The 21865-nt window shown below is 45.8% G+C and overlaps 1 protein-coding gene across 1 annotated transcript in view; it reads right to left on the bottom strand.

The window, feature by feature from the left end:
* The window catches only part of GSG1L (GSG1 like), a 54782-nt gene that overhangs the window by 19313 nt on the left and 13604 nt on the right, over positions 1–21865 (bottom strand). Inside the window, exons 2-3 of the mRNA XM_058816151.1 lie at positions 19472–19519; positions 3667–3819 (exon numbers count right to left, since the gene is read on the bottom strand). Coding sequence (XP_058672134.1) covers positions 3667–3819; positions 19472–19519 — 201 coding nt within the window. The remainder of the gene's footprint in view (positions 1–3666; positions 3820–19471; positions 19520–21865) is intronic.

Below are 21865 nucleotides of genomic sequence, written 5' to 3' on the forward strand. Positions count from 1 at the left end.
TGCAGGCTCAGTGTGCTCATGCCACACAACCATAATCTGTCCCAGCAGTTGCTAAGATTGACGAATTTCAACACTCATAAAACACTTGGAAGCTGCACCAGGAGGTGAAGTGAGCTGGGTTCTCCTGATGTGTGGGGAGAGAACCCCACTGGGGCACTTTTGGTGGGGCAGGGCAGGAGATGCTTTTGTGACGCTGTCAGAGCTCACTGAGAGGACTGCAGCTGTGTGAGGATCAGACTTGCAGTCTCTGTGAAGTTAAAGAACAAGGCTGCAGTAAATCACAGGGTGGCCTGAGTGGCTCTGCCTTTAGCTGGCCACTGTGGTCCTGCAGTTTAAACAGGAAAAAAACACCTGAACTTTATATTTAAACCACCCTTTGAGGAAAACCAAATCCCACTTTTCAAGCAGTGGTAGTCAGGAGCAGCTCTGAGGCTTGGAGAATTTTCTAGCTACAATAATTTGGGATGTTCCTGCCATGGCACCTGGACAGGGCAGGGTGATGATTCCCAATGGGCTCAGGCTAAGGAGATGGGGCTGGACCACTGTATCCCAAATGGTTCTTGGACCTACAGATGTGCAAAAGCCTCTTGTGCTGCAGTGACAGCTCCAGGCACTCAGAAATACCAATATTCTGCCATGGTGGGTGCAGTGAGGTCTGTGTGACACACTTGGACCATTCATTCACTGTTCCTTCTGACCATCTAATTTTTCCCATGGTTGCCCTTCCCACACATGGAAGATCCTGATTTCCCTCCCCCAACCACACCCACTTTTTGGCTCTTCTTTCCTTCTTACTCTCAGTACCTAAACCACTCCATTACTCTCCCCAGGCCTGTGGATGATTCAGGGCAGCTCTGGGGGAGGAAGCAGGGGAATGTTTGTGTTGTGGGCACGTTGAGCAGGACCTTCAGAAGACAAATGTCAGCTTAGATACAAACAAGTGCAGAGGCTGAGGGAAGAGTTGTGTTTCAGGGAGCTTACAGGGGTGATTTGCTCAGCTGCCTCATGCTGGAGTGACACACTGCAAAGATAGGAGGTGGAAAGAGCAATTCACTCCAGGAGAAATGAGATTTGGGCAGGGTGGGTGGCCTAATGGGAGCACAGCAAAGTGCTGCACACCTTGCTTTTTTCCTGCTCGTATTTAATTTCCAGAATGCACCTGCAGCTTGCTGAACTTTTTAAATCAGTGGATTTTTTTTCAGCTGACAGTTATGCCTTGATCTTAAGTTTGGAGTTTGCTGTTTCTACATGTTCTGTGAGTAATTTTTCAACCCTAATAAAATATTACAGCCTGCCCTGAGAGCTGTCACTGTCACTGAGAGGCAGCAGGAGTTTGACACAGGCAGGACGAGCTCCAGCAGGGCAGAGCTGCTGGGCTCTGTCACACAAACCTTGCTCAGGGTTTGAGCCACCCTCAGCCCTGTGGCTGTGTGGGAGGCTGGGGTGACACTCACTGATCCAGGTAAGGAGGAGGAGGTCACCAGCAAACAATGGAAATGTTCTTTGTTTTATCTTGCTAATGCCAGGGTGGGATGGGGCTGGATCTGCACCTGGCAGGGCTGTTGGTGCTGTTATGCCACATCCAAATTAAAGCAGAATAATGCAAATCTTTTGTTGTGCTGCTTCATGCACCTTTTGGTTTGGTCTATTTTAGCTGTGCCTTGCCAAGTTCTCCGTGGGGAAACCCTCTGGTCCTTTTTGCTGTACATTTAATGAGCTGAAATGAGCTGCCTGTGCCACAAACCAACAAAAGCTGCATGCCCAGGATCATCTTTTCTCCCAGCTGGGCAGGGAGGGCACAATGCCTGTGCCCATCCAGGCTCCAGGGCAAGAGGTGTTTGCAGGTGGAAAATCCTGGTGATGTGGGGTGGCTGGCAGTGCAGAAACACTGATCATTGATAGCTGGCTGGAGATCCTGAGCCTTGCAGGACCAGAGCTGCATGGAGGTGTCAGCAATGGGAGAAATTAAGGAGCTTTGGAAAGCTGGAGATGAAGGAAATTTGTAAAAGACAATGTATTTTAAAGCATTTTCCTATATTTTTTACTACAAATGCCATTTGTGGAGTATATAACATTAATGAAAATGTTTTATTATAAATACTATGTGAGAAACATATGTAAGTTTTTTAGTTTATGTAAGGTTAAGAGGGATGCCAAAATTGTGATGTTGTGGGGTATTTTTTAGTGGCTCATAGAAACAACAACAAGTGACCACACTGTAGGGATATTTTTTCCTGAACTTTAGATGTTGAGCTATGAGAATGTGGAGATCTCATTGCACTTTTATGAGGGAACTGAAGCATGAATTTAATGAGGAGTGTTATGCTCCAATGAAAAGTCCTCTTCATTACCTAATTTCTATTAAGCTATGTCATTATAAATATGCTAAGCTTAAATAAATATAGTTTTCTTCTTTCCTCTAATATCCCATGCCATTGAAAATAACAACTAGCAGTGTACTGGGGTCTGGGGTTTTATCCTTGCTTCAATTCCTCTATCATTTTTCCCTGTAAAATTTTGAAGTTTATATTTGGACTATCTTGGCAATGTACTTAGAAAGAGGGAAGGCCAAAATAAAAATAGAAACTTGTGTAGGAAAGAAAACTTCATCATTCCTACAAAACTTTAAAACTGCAGTTAATGGTGAAGGGAGAGAGGAACAGCATGGAAGTAATTGATTGAATGCTGAAGAAATCCACACAGTTTGATTTTGAAAATGGAACTGATTTTTTTTTTTTTTTAGTTCCAAATTATATCCAAAGCTGAAAAATATGCTTTGGCAGTTCTTATCAGGTGTTTTTGTCACTCAGCTCTACTTCTGACCTTTCCTTTTTGTTATTATTTCACCATTTGCAGCTATCCCTGAAGATACAGAATCCTTCCCAGAATGTACACTGCCTGTTGTAATGTCTTCCAGCCTGAAATGCAGCAGGATATAATGCACTTCTATTGCAGGAATTCTTTCTGCCAGAGGGGTCCATGCAGGAGTGCTCACATGGGTACCCTTGCTGTTTGTATAAATCCTGGAAAGTGGGGGTTTAGCCAGAAAAACCTTCACAGAAGTCAAGGGGCACTTAACCACATGGTCGGAGTTATTTTAGAGAAGTGAATTCCTCAAGCTGATATGGTGAGGGGCCCCAAGTACAGACTGAGCACAAACCAGCCCAGAAGAGCTGTTCTGAGAGATGTCCATGTCCCAGCCCATTCTTGGGGCTGCCCCTCACTGCCAGCATTAGAACCCTTTTCACTCTCAATTGTGTTAATTAACAAGATGAGCTCCTTCCTTTGGTTTTCCAGCCTTCACCTACTTTCAGGATTAACAGAGAAAAAAGTCTTTTCAGCTTTACATGTTTTTAATTTTCCTCTGGAAAATGAGTGTGATGATGCTGCAAATGGAGCTGAGGCTGGAGCTGTGGTAATGGCTGTGCAGGCTGGGGAAGGATAATTACTGCATTGCTGCTGTGAAATCAGGAATGAGGATATTCACTTCTCCCTGGCAAGAGGAGAATTTATCATGCAGTCTTTGTGCCAAAGGAACAAAAAATTACAGTGAAAAATTGCGATAGCTAAACAGGGATAAGAGTCGTGGAGCCTCCGGGTTTTTATCCTCTCAAAGTTGTGAAATTTTGCTTTGTGCTGGTAAAAGGGGAAAGGGGAGGTTCATACCTGAAAGCACAGTGAAGACAGCAGCAAAGGCATTTAACTTGAGCCCATCTATGACACTGCTTGAATGAAAGAGCTCGAGGCACATGAGGCTGAACCCGACGACCAACAGCATGATGTACAACACCTCGGACACCACTGAGAGCCACAGCACACCTGGGGGCAAAGAGCAGCAACCTGTCAGCACTTGGGCAACACTTGCAAGAGGTTAAAGTTGGCAGAAATTAATTAGGAAGTCAGGAATGTCTAGGAGTAACTGGGTGTTAGAATTTTTTTTTAAAAGGTTGGTTTTTGAGGTTGCCAATTGTAATTTTTTTTTTTTTATGTTTATCACATCCACTATATATTGGGAAAAAATTATTCACTGAAAAAGTCATTAAACACAGTCTGCCCAGGGGAGTGGCAGAGTCACCATCCCTGGAAGTGTTCAGAAAACAAGTAAAAGTGGCATTTCCCAATGTGGTTTGGAGGCATGGGGGCATTTGATAAAAGGTTGACCTTGGTGATCTTGATGGTTTTTCCCAGCCTTAATGATTCTGTGATTCACAGAGTTTAAACTCAGCAAACCACGGCCCAAACTGAGAAAACCAGAAAAAGCAGCGAATGAAGATGTGAAGAGTGGCAGGGTGGTAAAGACACTGCAGAAAGAACAAGCTGTTGCTTGCTCTTTCTCAGCTTGGCTACAGAACCTCTGTGGGGACGTGTGAGAGCCTCTCAGCTCCTCTGAGCCCAGGCACAGCTCACAGAATTAATTTCCCCACCTGTTCCACGGTTTAGATGAGCACAATCCACCAGGCAGGGAGGTGATGGCACAGGGTACCTGCCTGCCTGTGTGCTGCTGGGAGCTGGACAGCCTTGGATGCCTCTTTTCCACAAAGAAAATAAATTCAGTCCATGTTTTAAAATTTTCAGTCCAAGTTTTAAAATTCTTGCCACAGCCTAGTGCTGGGGGCTGTTGGCTGGGCTCACATGGGGTGTTCTCACAGGGTTTGTGCCACAGGACTGGCCCAGAAACAGCCACAATTACAGCAGGGTGGGCACAGATGTTGATAACATGCTCAGCTGAGGAGCTGTAGATGCAAAAATGCCTGGCTGGAGTTTCCTGAGCCCCTGGGTGCAGTCCTGAGGGTCAGGGCCCTGCTGGAGCTCTGCAGGACTCGGGCCAGAGCTCAGGGCAGAGCCCAGCAGGGACTGCTGCACCACCAGGAGATGTCACCTTTGGGAATTCCAGCAGCACAAAACCTCCAGCAGGATCTGCTGAGTCTTTAAAAGTCACCAAGCCATGGGGTAAATTGGAGAGGATGGGAACAGATGATAAGATTGAGTCCCTGCCCAATTTCCAATTGCTGTTTCAGCATGAGAATCTGCTCGAATTCTCCAGTACATTTGCTAACCTGATTGCTAGAGAATTCACCTGGAAACAATGAGCAGTGAAAGAAAATTTCAGCCTAAGCAGTAGAAACATGGAAAGTTAAGCATCTGAAGACAATGGCTTATATTAGAAAATGTTAGCTGTAACCATAGAGACTGCTACAGGCTTCACTTATATTAATACCTTCTCTCCTCACTGCCAGAGCACATGTGTGATAAAGCCCACAGTCCAGCTTATCAAACCAGATATGCAGTCTCACTTTTATCAAATATTTGAGTGGCCTCTTGGTGACCAGGCTGATCCCAGCTCATATTTTGTCTGGGAATTCATCTTTATAATTACATCTAATTAATATGTGCTATTCGTTGTTGCCACTGTAGCTGACCTTCTGAGTTCTTAAACCACACTACAGAGATAGCAATAAATAAAGCTTTTAATTGCTCACAGTGGCTGTGTGTGCAATATTGCATCTATCAACAGCAAACAGCTGCTTATCTCACTCCTCTTAGTCAATTTGGTATCAGGCAACTCTTCCAAAAAGGAATGCAAGTGAGAGAGAGCAGATACAGCAGGGTTTAGGAGGGATTTTGCCTCATTTTCTCAAACCAGCAATGTCCATGATGAGAGAATGATGGAATGATTTGAGTTTGGAAGAATCAGCTGATGCAAACCTGACCCACAGACTGAAGCAGCAGAGAGCCCTAACTAATGAGCTGTAATTCATTCAGCCCACACTTGAAACATTAATGTACAACACACCTGCCCAGGTGATTACTGCCCTGAATCAAGCCTTGAGAACCCCCTGGTGCTCTGTGCACACCAGGGCAGTGCTGAAACACTGTCTGCAGCTCACCACTGAGATGTGGCTCCAGCTCTGCTTCCCTGGGGGCACATCTGGGCTCAAGGATCTGCAGTCCATGGGTGACATCAGGCTGGTGTGCTCAGGGTAGGGCCAGTTTTCGTGGATGTTTTTGTCAATGATCTGGGCACTCTTAAGGAATTTTGCTTCTGGTGATCCTAAATCAGGAGTAGACCCTGAGTCCCTTGAGAATGGAGGGTCCTTAGAGAGAGATCTTGGTAGATTTGAATGTGTCACCAACCAGATGACATCTAACAAGGACAAATACTGAGTTGAGCATTTAGGTTCTGCTGGGTTCTGCTCCTGGGCCAGGGTCATCCTGGAGGTACCTACAGAGAGGGGAACAAGGAGCTTGAGTGCAGCCCTGCAGGACGAGTCTGGGGGTTTGGCTGATGTTCTGGGGGTTTTGTTGGTGGTCCTGAAGGTTTGGTTGATGGCTCTGGTCGTTCAGGTGATGTACTCAGCTCTATATATGCACACCCTACCTGCTGCCCACCTCTGGCTCAGTGCCTGAAGCTGATGCTGCAGGCACCAGTGCAGTAATTTTGGAAGGAGCAGAGGGTGCACATGTCCCTGTGGGAACACCTAGGTTTGTGTGTCCATTGCAAGGGGACACTCTCAGAGGGACAGGAGGGCTCTGGGAGCTGAGCCTGGAGGGCCTGGGGCGAGCTGGTGTCCTTTATTCTGCTAAGGAAGGAGAAAGGAGCAGCAGGGAGGAACACCTGACTGTGTGGCTGGTGTCTCAGGGAGTGCTTTGCCTTCTCTTCCAAAGGGCTGGGATAAGAGTGGCTTTGCCAGCAGGGTAACCTTTCAAGGAAATGATGAAAAGCTCAATGAGACGTGAGTTTTGCTCTCCTGTAAATCCTTTTTCTGATGAGACACAAAGGCTGGGTGAGTTTGCTGTGGGAGGCATAGTCAATTACTGCTTTTTTGGGGCCCTGTTCATATCTACCAAGGAACTCTCTTGTCTTATTCCATGGTGTTACTGAATACCTGCTCTGAGCCTTTTGTTTAGTGCATCTAATGTGGGGAAAGGCAAGTCCCACATGCAGTGTTTGCATAGTTCTATGTCCTGCCCTGCTCCTCTGATTTTGAATTTCATCTAAATAATAACACCCAGAAAATGCATCCTGTGCATGAATTTTGGATTTTCCTGTGGCTGCCTGAAGCAGAACAGTTGCTCCAGGTTATTAATTCAGGAGACAGAGTCTTTCTGTTCTGTGCTGATGGTGAAGTGATCTCCCACTGCTCCTCTCTCAACATGAGATTCATGAGGCAGTCACTTGGCATCACTTCCACTCACAACTTCTTATAGCCTCCTTCCTGCAAAGCAGAGAGCTCCTTCTCTTGAGGGGACCTCAGTCATTCCAGGTGACAGGGAAGAAGATCTCCAGGGTATTTTTCTCTTTTCCAATCTTCCCTGCTGTCATCTTTTCTGTCTGCTTACTCCCCTCCAGCCTGTGTCCTCTGCCCCAGGGATCTGTCTGGCCTAACTCTGCTTCTATGAAAAATCTCTCCTTCAGAAGAGTCAGGACTTGGTTCACTTAGACAGTTCCACCTGGATGGCCTGTACCTGAGGCTCTGCACTCTCATCAATCAGCAGACTCCTCTCATCTTTTGGTCTCCATCGTGTTTATTCATGTTTGTTTGTCCAGCAAACCCACTCTGTGCAGAGAGGGGGCTGGGGAGGAGCTCAGCTGGGCTGTGGCTCTGTACCAAGGACATTCCAATGTGGGAAAGGAGAGCCTTGGACTGCAAAGCAAAAGCAAACCCAGAGAGGTTTCAGTGGCACTCCCACACACACGAGGGTGGGGATGTGTGAGCAGCCCACCCAGCACGCCAGCACCAGGACACCATGTGTTCAGCCCATCTTTCCAGGATTCCCTGGAATAATGCAGAGGATGACAGCTGTCAAGTCCTCCTCATGCCTGCTGGGCTTTTTTTAGGTGAGAAAATCGTGCTGGGTTTGCATGTTCCCTTCTGTGCTGCCCAGGAGCTGGCAGGGCCCTGTCTCGCTGGCCTGTCACTCTCTGGGGAACATCAACTTGTTGTCCTGTGTCTGTGCCTGTCCTGGTGTCCTGTGTCTGGGCCCACCCTGGTGTCCTGTGTCTGGGCCTGTCCTGTGTCCTGTGTCTGGGCCCATCCTGGTGTCCTGTGTCCTGTGTCCTGTGTCTGGGCCTGTCCTGTGTCCTGTGTCTGGGCCCATCCTGGTGTCCTGTGTCCTGTGTCTGGGCCCACCCTGGTGTCCTGTGTCCTGTGTCTGGGCCCATCCTGGCTGTGTCTGGGCCCACCCTGGTGTCCTGTCCTGTGTCTGGGCCCTTCCTGGTGTTCTGTGTCTGGGCCCATCCTGGTGTCCTGTGTCCTGTGTCTGGGCCTGTCCTGTGTCCTGTGTCTGGGCCCATCCTGGTCTCTGGGAATCTGCAGGAGGGTGGGCACTGTGATCTGGATGACCACTGACATCAGTACCATCAACACCTGCTGCTCTAACACACCTTCTCCTGTAATTTTTGTCCCTGTCTGTCACCCCTCAGCAGTGTTGCTGACAATGACAGAGCCACTTTTGGGCACTGTGGGACACTTTGGATCTTCGCTCCCACCCACAGATAGGCTGTATGTCCCAGGTGGGATTGCTCTGATTGCTCACACACTGTGAGGCTTTTCCTGGAGGAAAGTGGGGTCACCAGCTTCAGGACAACATCCCTGTGAAGCAAAATCCCTGAAAGTGCAGGACCTGGGCTCAGCTTCTCACCCAGAATTTGAGGTTGAAAATCTGGGACTCACCAAAAGATTTCACATAAATCAACCTATATCATAGGGCTCCTGCATCAGAGGGAATCATATCACATTCATATCATCTGATCTCATGGCAGGAAGAAGATCGGTGCAGTAGCTGGGACATGAAAAGGACTTTGTGTCTCTGAGCTTTGTTATTTCCTAACCAGTGTGTGAGACTTGTCCATGGAGCTCATGGTGGGACCCCCAGTGTCAGCTCCTCAAGGGCTCAGGCCCTGCAGCAGCATTGTTACAAGGAAATTCATTTCCCAGCACTATCTATTAAAGTGAACTTATTCTTCATTATGGCTGGGAGGAGAACTGTTACCCACAATATCTCTGGGGTTTTAGGCACTCAAACACTCCATGAGCCATCTGGCAGGATCAGTCCCTTGCCCTTCTGTCTGACAGCACAGAGCAGCAGCATTTTGAAAGAAGACGCCCTGGGTGCATCTCTGCAAGGTGGTGATCAACTTCAGTGCACCTGCCTGAACTGAGATGTTAGAAAAGGGATATTGCTAACAGTCCTGAAGGGATGAAACAAATGGAACATTTCTTCTGATAGTGAGAGAATCTTTCCCTCAGCCTGCAATGAGTCTCACAAAGCTCTTCCCAGAACCTGAAACCATTTCAGGTCAGCCCCGGCCACTGAGGAAGGAGTGGACACCTCTCACCATGGAGTCAGGGAGCTCCAGTGCTGAGCTTCCAGTGGAACAGGGATTCTGATAAAAGCCATGGAAATTCTGCTCAGATCTTGAAGCATTCAGTGAGTTCCTGATGAAGGAACCCAAAGAACAGCATTGTTAATGACTTCCAGGAGGTTTGAGCTGAGTCTGACTGCTTGGTACCCAAAGTTCATTCCTTGCTCAAATCCACTGCCATTTCCTGACACAAAACAAGAACAGTCACTCCATCTTCTCCATGAGAGCTCTGGTTAAACGGAGCCATGTCAAGCCTGTCATGTTCTGTGCTCCTTCCCCACAAAATCCCAAGATGATTCTTGTGTTGCATTATTAAACCATGCCCAGGCTTATTAGCAGTTTGGATTGAAGCACCAAGAACTTGGATGACATCTCAGTGGGATTATGTGCAGGATGATAAAGAAACATTTCCTGCTGTTTCTGGAATGCCAGAGTTCCATAATTTCAATTCCTGTTGAGTTTTTGAGATTGATAAGGCCAGCAAACCAGTTCTGGATAGTTTAAATCACATCTATACCTCCTACCACCTACAGTCACATGCAGCCATGGAGTTTGATGCATACTTGTCAAATCAGAAGAGTTGGGTTTTGGTGTCAGCTCACTATGCCAACGGGATCTGATGGCAGATTTTGAGGTCCTGTCTCCAGATGAAATAATGAAATCCTCTTCTGGATGCTCCTTCAAGCTGGCCAGGCCATGGAAATTACTGTCAAAGATCCAGTGTTGGTGCATGTTCTCAAGGAAACACTGAGGAGGTGGCCAACACAGGAATTGCTGGGAGAGTTCAAAGCATTTTGAATCCATAAACATGAGCTGTTTGCTCTTAAAGGATTTCTTTGGGGAAAGTCATATTGCTATTCCTGAAGGATGTTGCTGAGTCATGTTAACCATGTTATACCCAGCAAAGGCAGGGATTGTGTGCCTGGAAATGTCTGTCATGCATTTTGGAGAGTGGCTTGGAAATTATCCAGCATAAAGAAGCCCATAAATGAATGTATTGCCTGCCATGCTGTGTGACACTGCCAGCCTTCCTGAGCAGTGCCCGAGAAGAAATGGTCTGGAATCTGCATTGATTTCTGAGGGCCCTTTCAGACAGAAAATTAGCTTCCTAATTGGGGCAGGCTCACATTCAGAATGCCTTAGTGGCAATTCATCCTCTTTAGGAGCACCCACTGCCTCAGCCTGTGCTCCCTGGGGATCTGTGGCTGCTGCATCCCTGCCCTTCCCAGAGCCCTCCTGGGGTCAGGGACTGCCCAAAGCAGCCTCAGCTGAGCTGTCACACTTTGCCATGCTGTCCCTGAGCAGTGACCAGGCTGGACAATGCTGCAGGCAGCCTCAGAGCTCTGGGAGAGCTTTGGAGCTCCTCAAATCTCAGTCTCACACATCTGCCCTGAGAGCCAGGCTCTGTCTGAGCTGTGGTGACACCACACCAGCTCCAGCCACTCCTCTGCCAGTTCAGCCCTGAGCTGTCTGACAGACTCTGATGGGCAAGTAGGAGCTTTGGGGGGTTTTCTGCATCACAGTTCATCATATGACAAAAACCCTTCTGTCTGCTCAAGGCAGTGGAGCTGAGCAATGTATGCTCCTAAATAACCACTCAGATCCTCGTGCCTGACTGAGGAGAAACCAGGAATGTGGCACTTGAAGGACAAGCCAGGGCTCCATTGTGGAGCAGCTGAGGAGACACCAGAGTCCAAGCAATGCTGCCCTGGAGAGTGTGGAACCTTCTCACCTCCCCACTGGCAGCTGCCAACCCAGACACTGCTGCTGCCTGGGGGAGAACGTGCTGCTCTCACCCTGTGCCTCACAGCCATTGTCCCCAACATCCCTGAACTGCCACAAAACACTGGGAAACCACAGGAGGCTGGGAGAAGTCACCTAGAGAGATGTCACCCCCTGTGGGAGGAGAAGAGCCATGTCTGAGGGCCAGCCCTGGTTCTGGGGGTGTGAACTTGCACCCTGCAGGTGTCATCTCTTCTTTGTGCAAAAGAAGATTCATTCGACTGTGATTTCCTGAGAATGTGATTTCATTCTCCTCCTTGGTCAGCCAGGGACATGGGGAGCTGTTACCCTTGCTCATGTTAGCAGCAACAAAAAGTTCCTCTCCTGTGGTCTCCTAGGCTGTCTTTGCTGTCCTTGTGTTTTTTCTTGACTAATTGCTCTGCTTTTTCAAACTTATTGAATTTGTTGGAACTGACACCTGGCTCTCACTTAAATCTCTCTTCTTCAAGAGGGAAGAGAGGAAACAATAAGGCAAATGGGCACCCACTGAGAAATACTGTGCACATTGTTTGGAAGAGAAGTAAGGCCAGCTCCATGTAAGTCTCACTCTCTCTTCCAGTGCCATTCGGGTGGGTTTAGTCATCTGCTCTTCCCTGCTACTCCAATACTGGGAATTCCAAGCCAGAAATGCTGGAATGATCAATAGGAAATGGTGAGGAGAATGAACCCTGGGCATGTTGTTGTGGCTGGCAGTGGACTGAGCGCTGCTGGTTAATGCGTCATGGCAGAGCCGACCATCTGCCCGTCCTCTCGTGCTCAGAGAGGCATACACAGAGCCACCAGGGACACTGCCAGCCTCCTGACCCCAAATGCCACCTGAGCTACCTAAAACTACCTGCTCCAGTCATCTGAATGGGGCAGCAAGGGTAAATAAAGGGCTGGCACCCAGACAAGGGACTGCGCCTTGCAGAACGTGGGAAACCAGAGGAGGAATACCTGACACTGCTGAGGGGACAGAGGAAAAGCTGTGTTTTGGTTTTGTTTAGCTTTAGCCCTTGGTTAGTTTCTTTATTTTGGAAGGTGAGGTGGAGCAGTGACTCATAAAATGATTCTCTTCTATGTGATGATGGCTTTGGGTGGCTCTGGCATGGAGCAGATTGAATCTGTGTGTGATACTGAGCAGACTGTGGGATATCTTTGTAGCCATAATCTCTTTTTCCTGGTGTGGTAGTAATATAATGAGTAGAGCAAGAGAGTGGAAAAGATGATGAAAAATACTCAAGAGAATTATCCCATGTGCCTTACTAAATATATTTGGGCTCAGTGTTTCCCTTTGAAGAGCACCAGTGCAGAGCCTGTGATGTACTTCTACCCTCAGCACTGGGCTGAGAAATGAATGATGCTCAGACCAGTGTTCTCCACATCTTTCACATCCCCAATGTGAAAAACAAGACAGTTTCCTCCTTCAGTAATTAGGAATTTAGCTTGAATTCTGCTGGTAAGAATGGTTTCATCTTTGTATGTCTAATTGCCCTTTAAAACTAACTTCAGTGATTCATAACAGATGTGTAAAAAAACACAGATAAAATAAAAGTAACACATTTTTTCCCAAATATTTAATCATAGCTCTCCTGTTACAAGTGCACAGGTATTTGTGTGTGTGGGTAAGGATTTACCCTATTGCAGATATATGAACAATAATGCAATAGGAAGTATTCAAGAGGAATATAGAGCCTGTTTTCGAAAGTGTACAGTTCTTTTGGGAGACCCAGTTACATTTCTTTTTACTGATGCAGGTCTCTAAGTGCTCCTCTTAGAAAATTGATCCTCTTTTTTTCTTCTTAGGAACATCTACCCAGTACATAAAAAAGGAGGTTTGTTTTTTAACTTGACTGTTACAAGTCTCGTTTGTCTCTTTTCTAGCCTCAAACCTGCTCTGCATTGTCCTTCTCATCCAAACAAGTATTTCCCTATTTTTGACCATAAATGTCACTCTTCCCTCTGTGTCTTTAAATTTTATTGTCAGTGCTTTGAGCTGGGGCTGGCAGGGGAGGGATGAGAGGTGCTCACAGGGTGGGTGGGTACATCATGAGTACTTGTGGTGGCATGGTGACTTCTTGTTTTGTTCTTGGGTTCCTACGATGATCCTAATATTTCTTTTTCATCTTAATCTCTGCAGAGCAGTGAATTAATGTTTTCATAGAAGTGTCTGTCATCGCCCAAGAACTCTATCCTGAGGGGAAAAGCTAATTCAGAACCCATCACTATATATGTAAAGGTAGGATGACTCCTCATCTTCCCCACTTGGCATTTATCAACACTGATCATTATCTGCCATTTGCTCTCAGTCACTCACTTTGTGCATGCTTCAGAGGCCTGCAGTGTATCCAGCGGTTTTCAGGCTTTCAAGCTTCAGTTGTCCTTTTAGCTGAACATTTTAATCTATTTTAAGTAGCTCTTGCTTTTCTTGAGTTTCTTTCTTCACAAATTCTAAACCCACTTTTATTGCTTCTGAAGGATGCTGAATCTGCCATATAAGCCATACAAGGGATCTCTTACTAACATTTTGAATCAAGTGCAAGTCAAGAGTAACAAGCTTCCCACTAATTTCTCCAGCTCAATCCAAATTTTGTGTCTACATCATGGATAACATTTCTTGGTCTGTGCATGGTGTTTTAGTCAGCTCTTGCTGTTTTGTTTTCTGTCCTTACACCTTCTCTGCTATCAGGTTTAACCCTGCTGTCTCTGAAGCTGTCCCAAGGGGAGATCACTAACATAATTCTGCATTTTTTTATCTGAACATGGAATCCATCCACAGAGATTGTGTTGCTCATTAATGACATTACCTTGTTATTCTGATTCAGCTTTAGTACATGACATCTGCTTTGTCTTTCAGTGTAATCAGCAACAAGACGTTATTGTCCCTCTAATTATCTTTCTCCCATCAAATTTCTGCTACACCTATTATGTCAGGATCCATTAAAATCAGGCATCTACTTTTTCTGTTCTCATTAATTGCTGCTGGAGTGCTGGTTTAGGAGCATGCACAGAACTGGCTTAGCTTTCTCTTTTTTCTATGCTGTGTTTAGGTGAGACTTGATTTGTTTACTTGCTGTTTGCCATGTGCTACCTCAGCTCTGCCAGCCACTTTTTAGGCAATGCAGAATTGTTATTGCTTCATCTCTCCAGGATGCACCACCACAGGCTGTGTAGAGGACGTGCAGGAGGCACCTCCTACCTCTGCCTGAGGACAGGCTCTCATTAAAAAGCCTCCCTGTAAGATTTTGGACTGTTCAATGTTCACTAGCCATGAGCATTTTCCTTCTGCAGGGTTTTGCCTTGCCTCAGCCTCTGTGGTCTCTGAAAAGCCTGGTTTATTTTGTGAGTTTATCATCAGTGTAGTGCAGGCAGCTGCTGGCAGCCTGCTGCCTTGCCATTCCTTGTGGGAATTGTTCCACAAAATCAGGTACCATAGAGTCCTGGAGAAACCTGGCCAGGCTGCAGCACACCTGTGAGGAGCCTGCCCTGGGAATCCTGCCCTGTGTTTGTGCGGCCATCTCAAAGCTCTGAGCCAGCACTGACATTTCAGCCTGTTCCTGCAGCACTTCCCAACAGGGGAAGAGCCCCCCATCTCCAGCTCTGGGCACTCCAGGTGCTTGCAAAGTCCCAGCCTCCACCAGCACCATCCCAGGAACTGCTGGGGGCACCACATTCCCTGCAAAGCCCTGCTCTTCTCCAGCAAAATGCTTCCAGCACAAGGGCTGCTTCCAGCTGGTTTCTCCTGCCCAAGGAGCTGGGCTGGGCTCACCCTCTGGCAGTGATGCATGCAGAGGAGGATGCAGGAGCTGCAATCTCACACAGCAAGGGGAAGAAAGATAACACCTGTGGATGTGTCCACCTGTGGTGGTGTGGTCACTGAAAGTTTTTATCTGATCATTTATGGGACTTTTTGCTCTCCATTTTGATGTTGTGGTTCCCCTTCTTCACAACTTTTAAAACCACAGCTTTTAAAACCACTATTCCCGGAATTTTTGGTCTTGGTTTTTTCCTTTTGAATGTATCCTCTGTGGCCTCTTGGGATTCTTCTTGGGCACGGATTTGAGGCCATGGGAATGGGATGACAGAAGGTGCCATGGGAGGAGGAGGAGTGTGGTGAGGAGTGTGCCAGCCTCAGTGTCCTGGTGGGACACCACAACCCCTTGCCAAAAAAATCTCCCTTTTCTTCCCCAGGCAGCAAAATATTCAGCAGCAACAAAACTTTGATTAAGTTCTGTGGAGAATATCCCAGAAGGAACTGAGAACTGAAATATCAGGTCCAGCCTACTTTGACAGCTCCCTTCCAACTCCTTTTGGAAATATTTGCTGTCTTACTGCTCATGTCTGGAGTGAAAATTAGAGCACTTTGTGGGCCCCAACATCTGCTCAGTGAGAGCCCATTAAAAGCCTGGCCACTGTAACCAGCTATTGCTCTATCATTTTTATCAATAGCAAATGTAAACTCTCAAAGGAAAATGTGTTTTTTTTTTTCCCAGTTAATATCTACCATCATGAAGCTGATTTTGCTAAGCAGCTTTGGCACTAAGAACCAGCAACAGCTAATAAATTCAATGTTAGGCTTATGAGGTTCTGACAGATTGCTGGCAGCTGCCTTAAATGCAGGAAAAAGCTCTCCTAGTGTGGGTTGGAAATGCTTATTTATACCATACTGTGGGTCTGTTTGCCCCAAATTTTGCTGCCTCCTTTTAGTAGATGTCATTGGTGAGATATATGACAAGGGTACAATAACTGATCAGAGATGCATTTCCCAGCAACACTGGAGATCAGCACTAATGCATAAAGACAGGAAGCTCAGCCATAAAATATGAGATTTTTACTGGAAGAATTTTCATTTATGAATGCAAGGTTTGTGGTGAGGATGTGACTAGACCTCATCATGGATGGTTTTATTTACTGTGAGTTTTTATGGTAGTTCTTTTTCCTATATCAGAGGGTGTTAAATAATCTGCAGGAGTTTAACACCACCTTGCTGTTAACTGGTGGTGGACCCAAGCAAAGATGGGCTGTGCAACTGCACTGTGTTCTTAGCATATCTTAAAAGTTGTGTCTTAAAAGTGAAGGATGATGTGCATGGGCTTCAGGAGCCTCTGTTTAGCTTAGAAGTTGGTCAGACAGGGATCCTCTTTGGGCCGGGGAAAACCAACTAAAAGGAAAACTTTGGGAAACCTGAGTGCTCAGCTGCAGTAATGGAGAGACATTGCAGAGACATTTCAGATAAACAAAATTGCAGAGACATTTCAGATAAACAACCACATTTTGGTGGTAATGATGCTAAGGATATGTACAGAAAGTGAATAAGTTGCAGTCTCATTGTGAAGCTAAGTTTAGTCCCAAATTTCCCAGTTACATGATTGCCTGTGAAAACCACAATGTTTGAACTGAACTCAAATTTGCTTTTCACTGTATTTCATCCTTTCTCATTGAGTTGGACTGGCTGGAACTGAGTAGTTGATGAGCCTCTGCCCATTAAAGTCAATGCTGAGTGAGGGGATGAAGAAATTAAAGGAATGGGAATTTCCTTCTAACTGGAAAAGAGCAGATTAAATCAAGACATTAAAGAATTGTTCAGTGAAAGTAAATCAGGCATCAATTTTCTCTTCACATGTGGTGAAAGTAGCTCTGGAGAATACAAGACTAATGGTGAAAATTCCAGATTAACCATGCTGCAGTGTCCAGCTTGATGTACAGTTGTGGAATTTATCCTGGTTTTGTTTATTAGTCTGATGGTCAGCACTTTCCATCTCTGACAAAGCATTCCCCTCTCTTTTTGTCAATATGCCTTTCAACTCCATGGAAAGTCTTCTGAAATAGATAGAATTTTCTTCATAACACTACACAGAAAGAGCCTTCCTTCCTCAAAAAAAGAAAAACAGAATCATCTAGAAATATGCACTGACATCATGCAACAACTCTAAAATTCTCCTGGAAAAAAAAATGCTGACAGCATTTCACACAACCAAAAGAAATCCTGAAAGTAAAGCACTAAATGCTGTTTTGGAAAGTGTGTGGGTGATGCCACCAAGCATTCTGCAAGTTCCAGAGAAAGGGGATAAAGCAGGAACCCACCCCAGTGCCTTTAGAGCAGCCACCTTGTGCCAGCTCTGCTCTGTCTGCTGGAGGGGCTCGCTGTGCCCACAGCCCTGGCAGGGCAAGGCAGGGACATTCCCTTGTCCAGATGAGATTCCCTTGCCCAGCTGAGGTTCCCTTGCCCAGCTGCCCTTCCAGCTCCTCTCCCAGCCCTGTCCATTCCAGCTCCTCTCCTGTGCCTCTCCTTCAGCACCAGTCCCACTCCCATGCTTGGACAGAAGTTTCCAGAACTTTGAGATCCTCACTGCTGTTTTGGGAGCACTAAAAAGCACAAAGTAACCCAGTGTATTACAGCAAAGTGCAGCTTTCAGCTCTGTGGCTCTGCCCTGCTCCTGATGATGCCTTAGAGTTTTAGCTTTTATATTTTTCATATATTTGTAATCCTGCAGTTTTTAGTGTATAACTCTGAACTCCACACACAGTGTGAGCTGCTCTCCCATTCTGGGCAGACACAACAATTCCTGTCCAGGCCTGGGAGTCAAGGACTCCTCACTGCCTCAGGCCTGAGATGGAAACAAAAGTGAGCTGGGGGGGAGCAAATCTGGGGTAAATGACTTCATTACCTGAAGCTGTAATTGGAAGATTAACTCCCAATGTGCAAATGGACCAAACTTATAAAAATGTGAAAATCTGTGACCCTTTACTCATTTTGGATGCAGCCCCTGGGGATCTTCATCTGCCCTAAATGTACCTGAAGGCCCTTCAATAAATAGAACTGCTTTTTATTCCCTTAATTCTGTCTGGTCTCTGATTTTAGATAGCCCAAAAGGCATCACTGGGTCCTTTTGTCATGTTTTCTATCACAGAGTTTGTTTTCTGATGGCTGCTGAGCATTGAGCTGCTGGTTTTGTAAGAGCCTTTGTGCCCCAAGGTCCCATTTGTGTGTGTGAGATTTAACTGGGAGCCCATTAGCGACACTAATCCCAGGCTTGTTCTTCCCTTATGTGCATAATTTATTTGGGTTTGCTTACAATGAATTTCACAGAGGCTCTGTGGCTGTTTCTCTCCCTGCAATATCCCCCTGCTTTATTAGCAGTAATTGCCTTTCTTCCCATTTTCCAGTGGATCAGCAATTCAGGCAAATTAAGGGAAATTGTTCCTTACACCGCTTACTGCTGCTCCACCAAGCCTGAGGAAGGCACCCTGTGTCCAGAAGGTTTTGGGATTGTCTCAAGTGACCTGACAAAATATATGGGGCATCTCATCAGCTGGGACCAGGATGGGCTCAGTTCACTTTAATTGAGCTCTATTGAGCATTTTTTTCCCCTTATAGATTTTTAAAATGAAAGAAATCTCAATGATCAATTGAGCTTCAATGCCACGGTGAGGAAAATGGTTGCAACCTGCTTCTATGCACTTGAATATATAACTTTTCACAAGGGTAAACCAACCAAAGAAGTATCTGGATGATTCCTTCTCACAAAGAGATAACTTTGGTACTGTGGCTGTATTTTTCTGACCCTTAATATCTTCATGGCTTGAGGAGACCACATAGCATTTCCTTCCTCACTAGAGGAAGAAGGGAAATGTCTGTGGTATTTGTAGGGTCCCCAGGATGAGGTGAAGAGATGAGTCTGACTCCATGTTCTTAGAAGGCGAATTTATAATTATTATATTATATTATATTATATTATATTATATTATATTATATTATATTATATTATATTAGCTATACTAAACTATACTAAAGAAAGAGAAAGGATACAGACAGAAGGCTTAACAAGAATGATAATGAAAAACTCATGACTGACTCCTCAGAGTCTGACACAGCTGATGGTGATTGGTCACTAATTAAAAACATTTCATATGAAACCAATCAAACTTGCACCTGTTGGATAAACAATCTCCAGCCACATTCCAAAGCAGCAAACACAGGAGAAGCAAATGAGATAATATTGTTTTTTCTCTGAGACTTCTAATCTTCCCAGGAGAAGAAATCCTGGCGAAGGGATTTTTCAGAAAATATGACAGTGACATCTGTCTTACAACATAAATAAATATTTTTCTTGAAGAAAGCCATCTGAGTTAAGATCAAATAAATGACAGACCTGCACAAAGTGAGCAAACAGCTGTCACAGAGCCTTGGAGCTTGTTCCAGCTGGCTGTGTGTAGCATGGATGGCATGTGGGTCCCTGTGTGCTGGGGGATCCTGCCTCCCCTGGCACTCAGGTCCCACAGGACACAACACTGATGCAATCTGTAAGATGAGAGGAAACAGCCTCGGCTGTGTGCTCTTACCTTTTTCAGAAGCCGGGGCAAGGTCAATAAAACTTCGACATTTTTCACCTTTAAAAGAAAAGCATTGTTTTAGGAGACAGGAGTGGGTTGGTGTCGCTCTGCCTCCTCTCTGTGCCTGGGGTTCCTGCCCTCACTCCCAGCCCAGTCTCTCCAGGACACTGGGGACACACATTCCCCTGTGCCCAAGGGCTGGATTCCCTTGGGATTGCAGCTCCTGGGTCAGGGAGAGCAGGAAATCCTCCCTTGCTGGCTGAGCCCCTGCTGGGCCAGTGATGCTCTTCCCCAGGGCAGGAGCACTGCTGGGCTCTGGCTGGGGTGACACAGGGGCCTCAGCAGGTGGCACTGGCAGGGCATGGGCCCCTCTCACCCACACTTTTACCTTCTCATCACCACACAATGCCTGTGCCCACCCAGAGTGACCAAAGCTCCCAGTGCTGGGGCACTGCCACGGGCACAGAGCTCTCCATACGCAGATGTGACTGAGACCAAACCTGAAGCACAAAGAAGCTAAGGAAATGTATAAATGTTTTAAAAAATTGTTTCAAAAGCAGGCAAATGCCTTGCTCTGAGCATCACAGCCTGTGCCCCTCCCTGTGCTCCACTGTAAACTGTCTGTTTAGGACACCACCTTTGCCCTTGCAGGAATTCTTGAGGAGTTTCTGAACAGGAAATGCATCTTAGGGTGGGCTCTTTGACCTTTCTTTTTACTTCTTCAGGTAACCAAACATTATCATATAATTCCTCTGCCCTGGGTGCATCCCTCCACCAAGTGTATGTGTTCCTTTTGATCTGATATGCTCCAAGGAGTGCTGGCCAGAGGTCATGGAATAAAGTCCATTTTGCCCTTTAAGACTGTAATTGATGCAAAGGCAGTTATAGGACTAGGCTGTTTTATTTTTTCTAAATTAGCTTTGCTCATTTTTAATTACAAAGTTCAAAAGACTAATTTAGGAAAGGTGAGCCATTAAAAAAGAATAAACAGTGAAATGCCACAGTGATGGTGAAGTCAGTGTATTTTTTTCTTATTTGTAATTCAGTATACATAAAAAGCAATATAAAGTGTTCACCTTTCTGGTGTTTTTGCTGGCAAGATTGAGATAAATGCAATAATTCAAATGATAGCTGTGCTGACATAAGAATCTATTATTTTAATGCTATTATTTCTCCTTTTTATTTACTTTTAGCAGTGTTAAATCCATGCTAAATACACCGAGAGGTGATGTGTACCTAGTCAATTGTCTAAGTAGCTATAAAAGAAAAGGTTCACTTGACATTGACATGCACATTTTGATTTGTCCAGGGGAAGGATTTCTACTCTGTGAGTCCAGAGGACAGCCAAGAAAAGGAAGTGGCACTTGGCTTGCCAAAGCACCATCTCTGTTTCCAGATTCAGGGCAGGCTCTATCTGGGCAGAAGGAGTGTCAGTAAGTTTTGGGGGAAACAGATGGAAAGATAACTTCTGGATCATGGAAATTACCAGCCCTGCACATTTCCTGTTCAGAACAGACAAGATTTTCCCACCCAAATTCTGAAATGCTCCAAGGATGGTAATACCCATCCCTTAGTGACTCAGAGATGGATTTTCTTCCCCCTCTGGTCCACCTCTGGAGAGTGTTTCCTGATACCCAACCCAAACTTCTGTAGCTGCTCTGGCATCAGTGCAGTCATCCTTTGTCTGCTTGGAGGGACAAGAACAAGCCCAGCTCCCCCAGGTTCTTTACTTTAGGTTCCTGACCAAGAAATCCAGGTAAGTAAGTGGACTATGAAAGATACTAAGGTGTAAGTAGAAAACATTCTCATCCAGAGCCTCTGAGTTTAGGGTGTGAGGTTTTTCAGGAATTTTATTGACATAAAATCAAGGGAATATAGGGAGAGTGACCTCTAGATTTGGACTTGATATAAGCAGATTAAGCAGGATTTTTCATTCTAGCCATATGGATCTGTAGTTTGGCTCTGTTTTTTGTGGGGTTTTTTTGTCAGATGTAAGTTATTACTTTTATCACAGTTTTATTTGAACCTGACTTCAGGCTGTCTCTCACTGATCATCCCTCACTTGTGTTACAGGGAATCCAAAGCCATATTACTGGAAACCTTTAACAAATACCTGGCTCTCCAGAATGTTATCCCAAGAAAGGCAAAGGGGAATGGCCTTTGCTACTGGAAAAACTGCACAGGCTGCTCTGAGAGCTGGTGGTGCCTTTCAGCAGAGTCTCTGAGTTACCAGAGTTTGGCTGCAGGACAGAGGAGAGGGAGGTCACAGGCTGCTGGGAGGAATGAGCATCCTCTTCCTCCCTTAAATTCAGCCTGCCCAGAACACCCTCTCTCCCTGTGGTGATGCCTCCAGTTCAAATAACGTGGACAGAAAGTGCTGGAGTGTCCAGAAAAAGTCCTCTA

Source organism: Ammospiza caudacuta, chromosome 17, assembly GCF_027887145.1.
Source record: "Ammospiza caudacuta isolate bAmmCau1 chromosome 17, bAmmCau1.pri, whole genome shotgun sequence".
NCBI lineage: Eukaryota > Metazoa > Chordata > Aves > Passeriformes > Passerellidae > Ammospiza > Ammospiza caudacuta.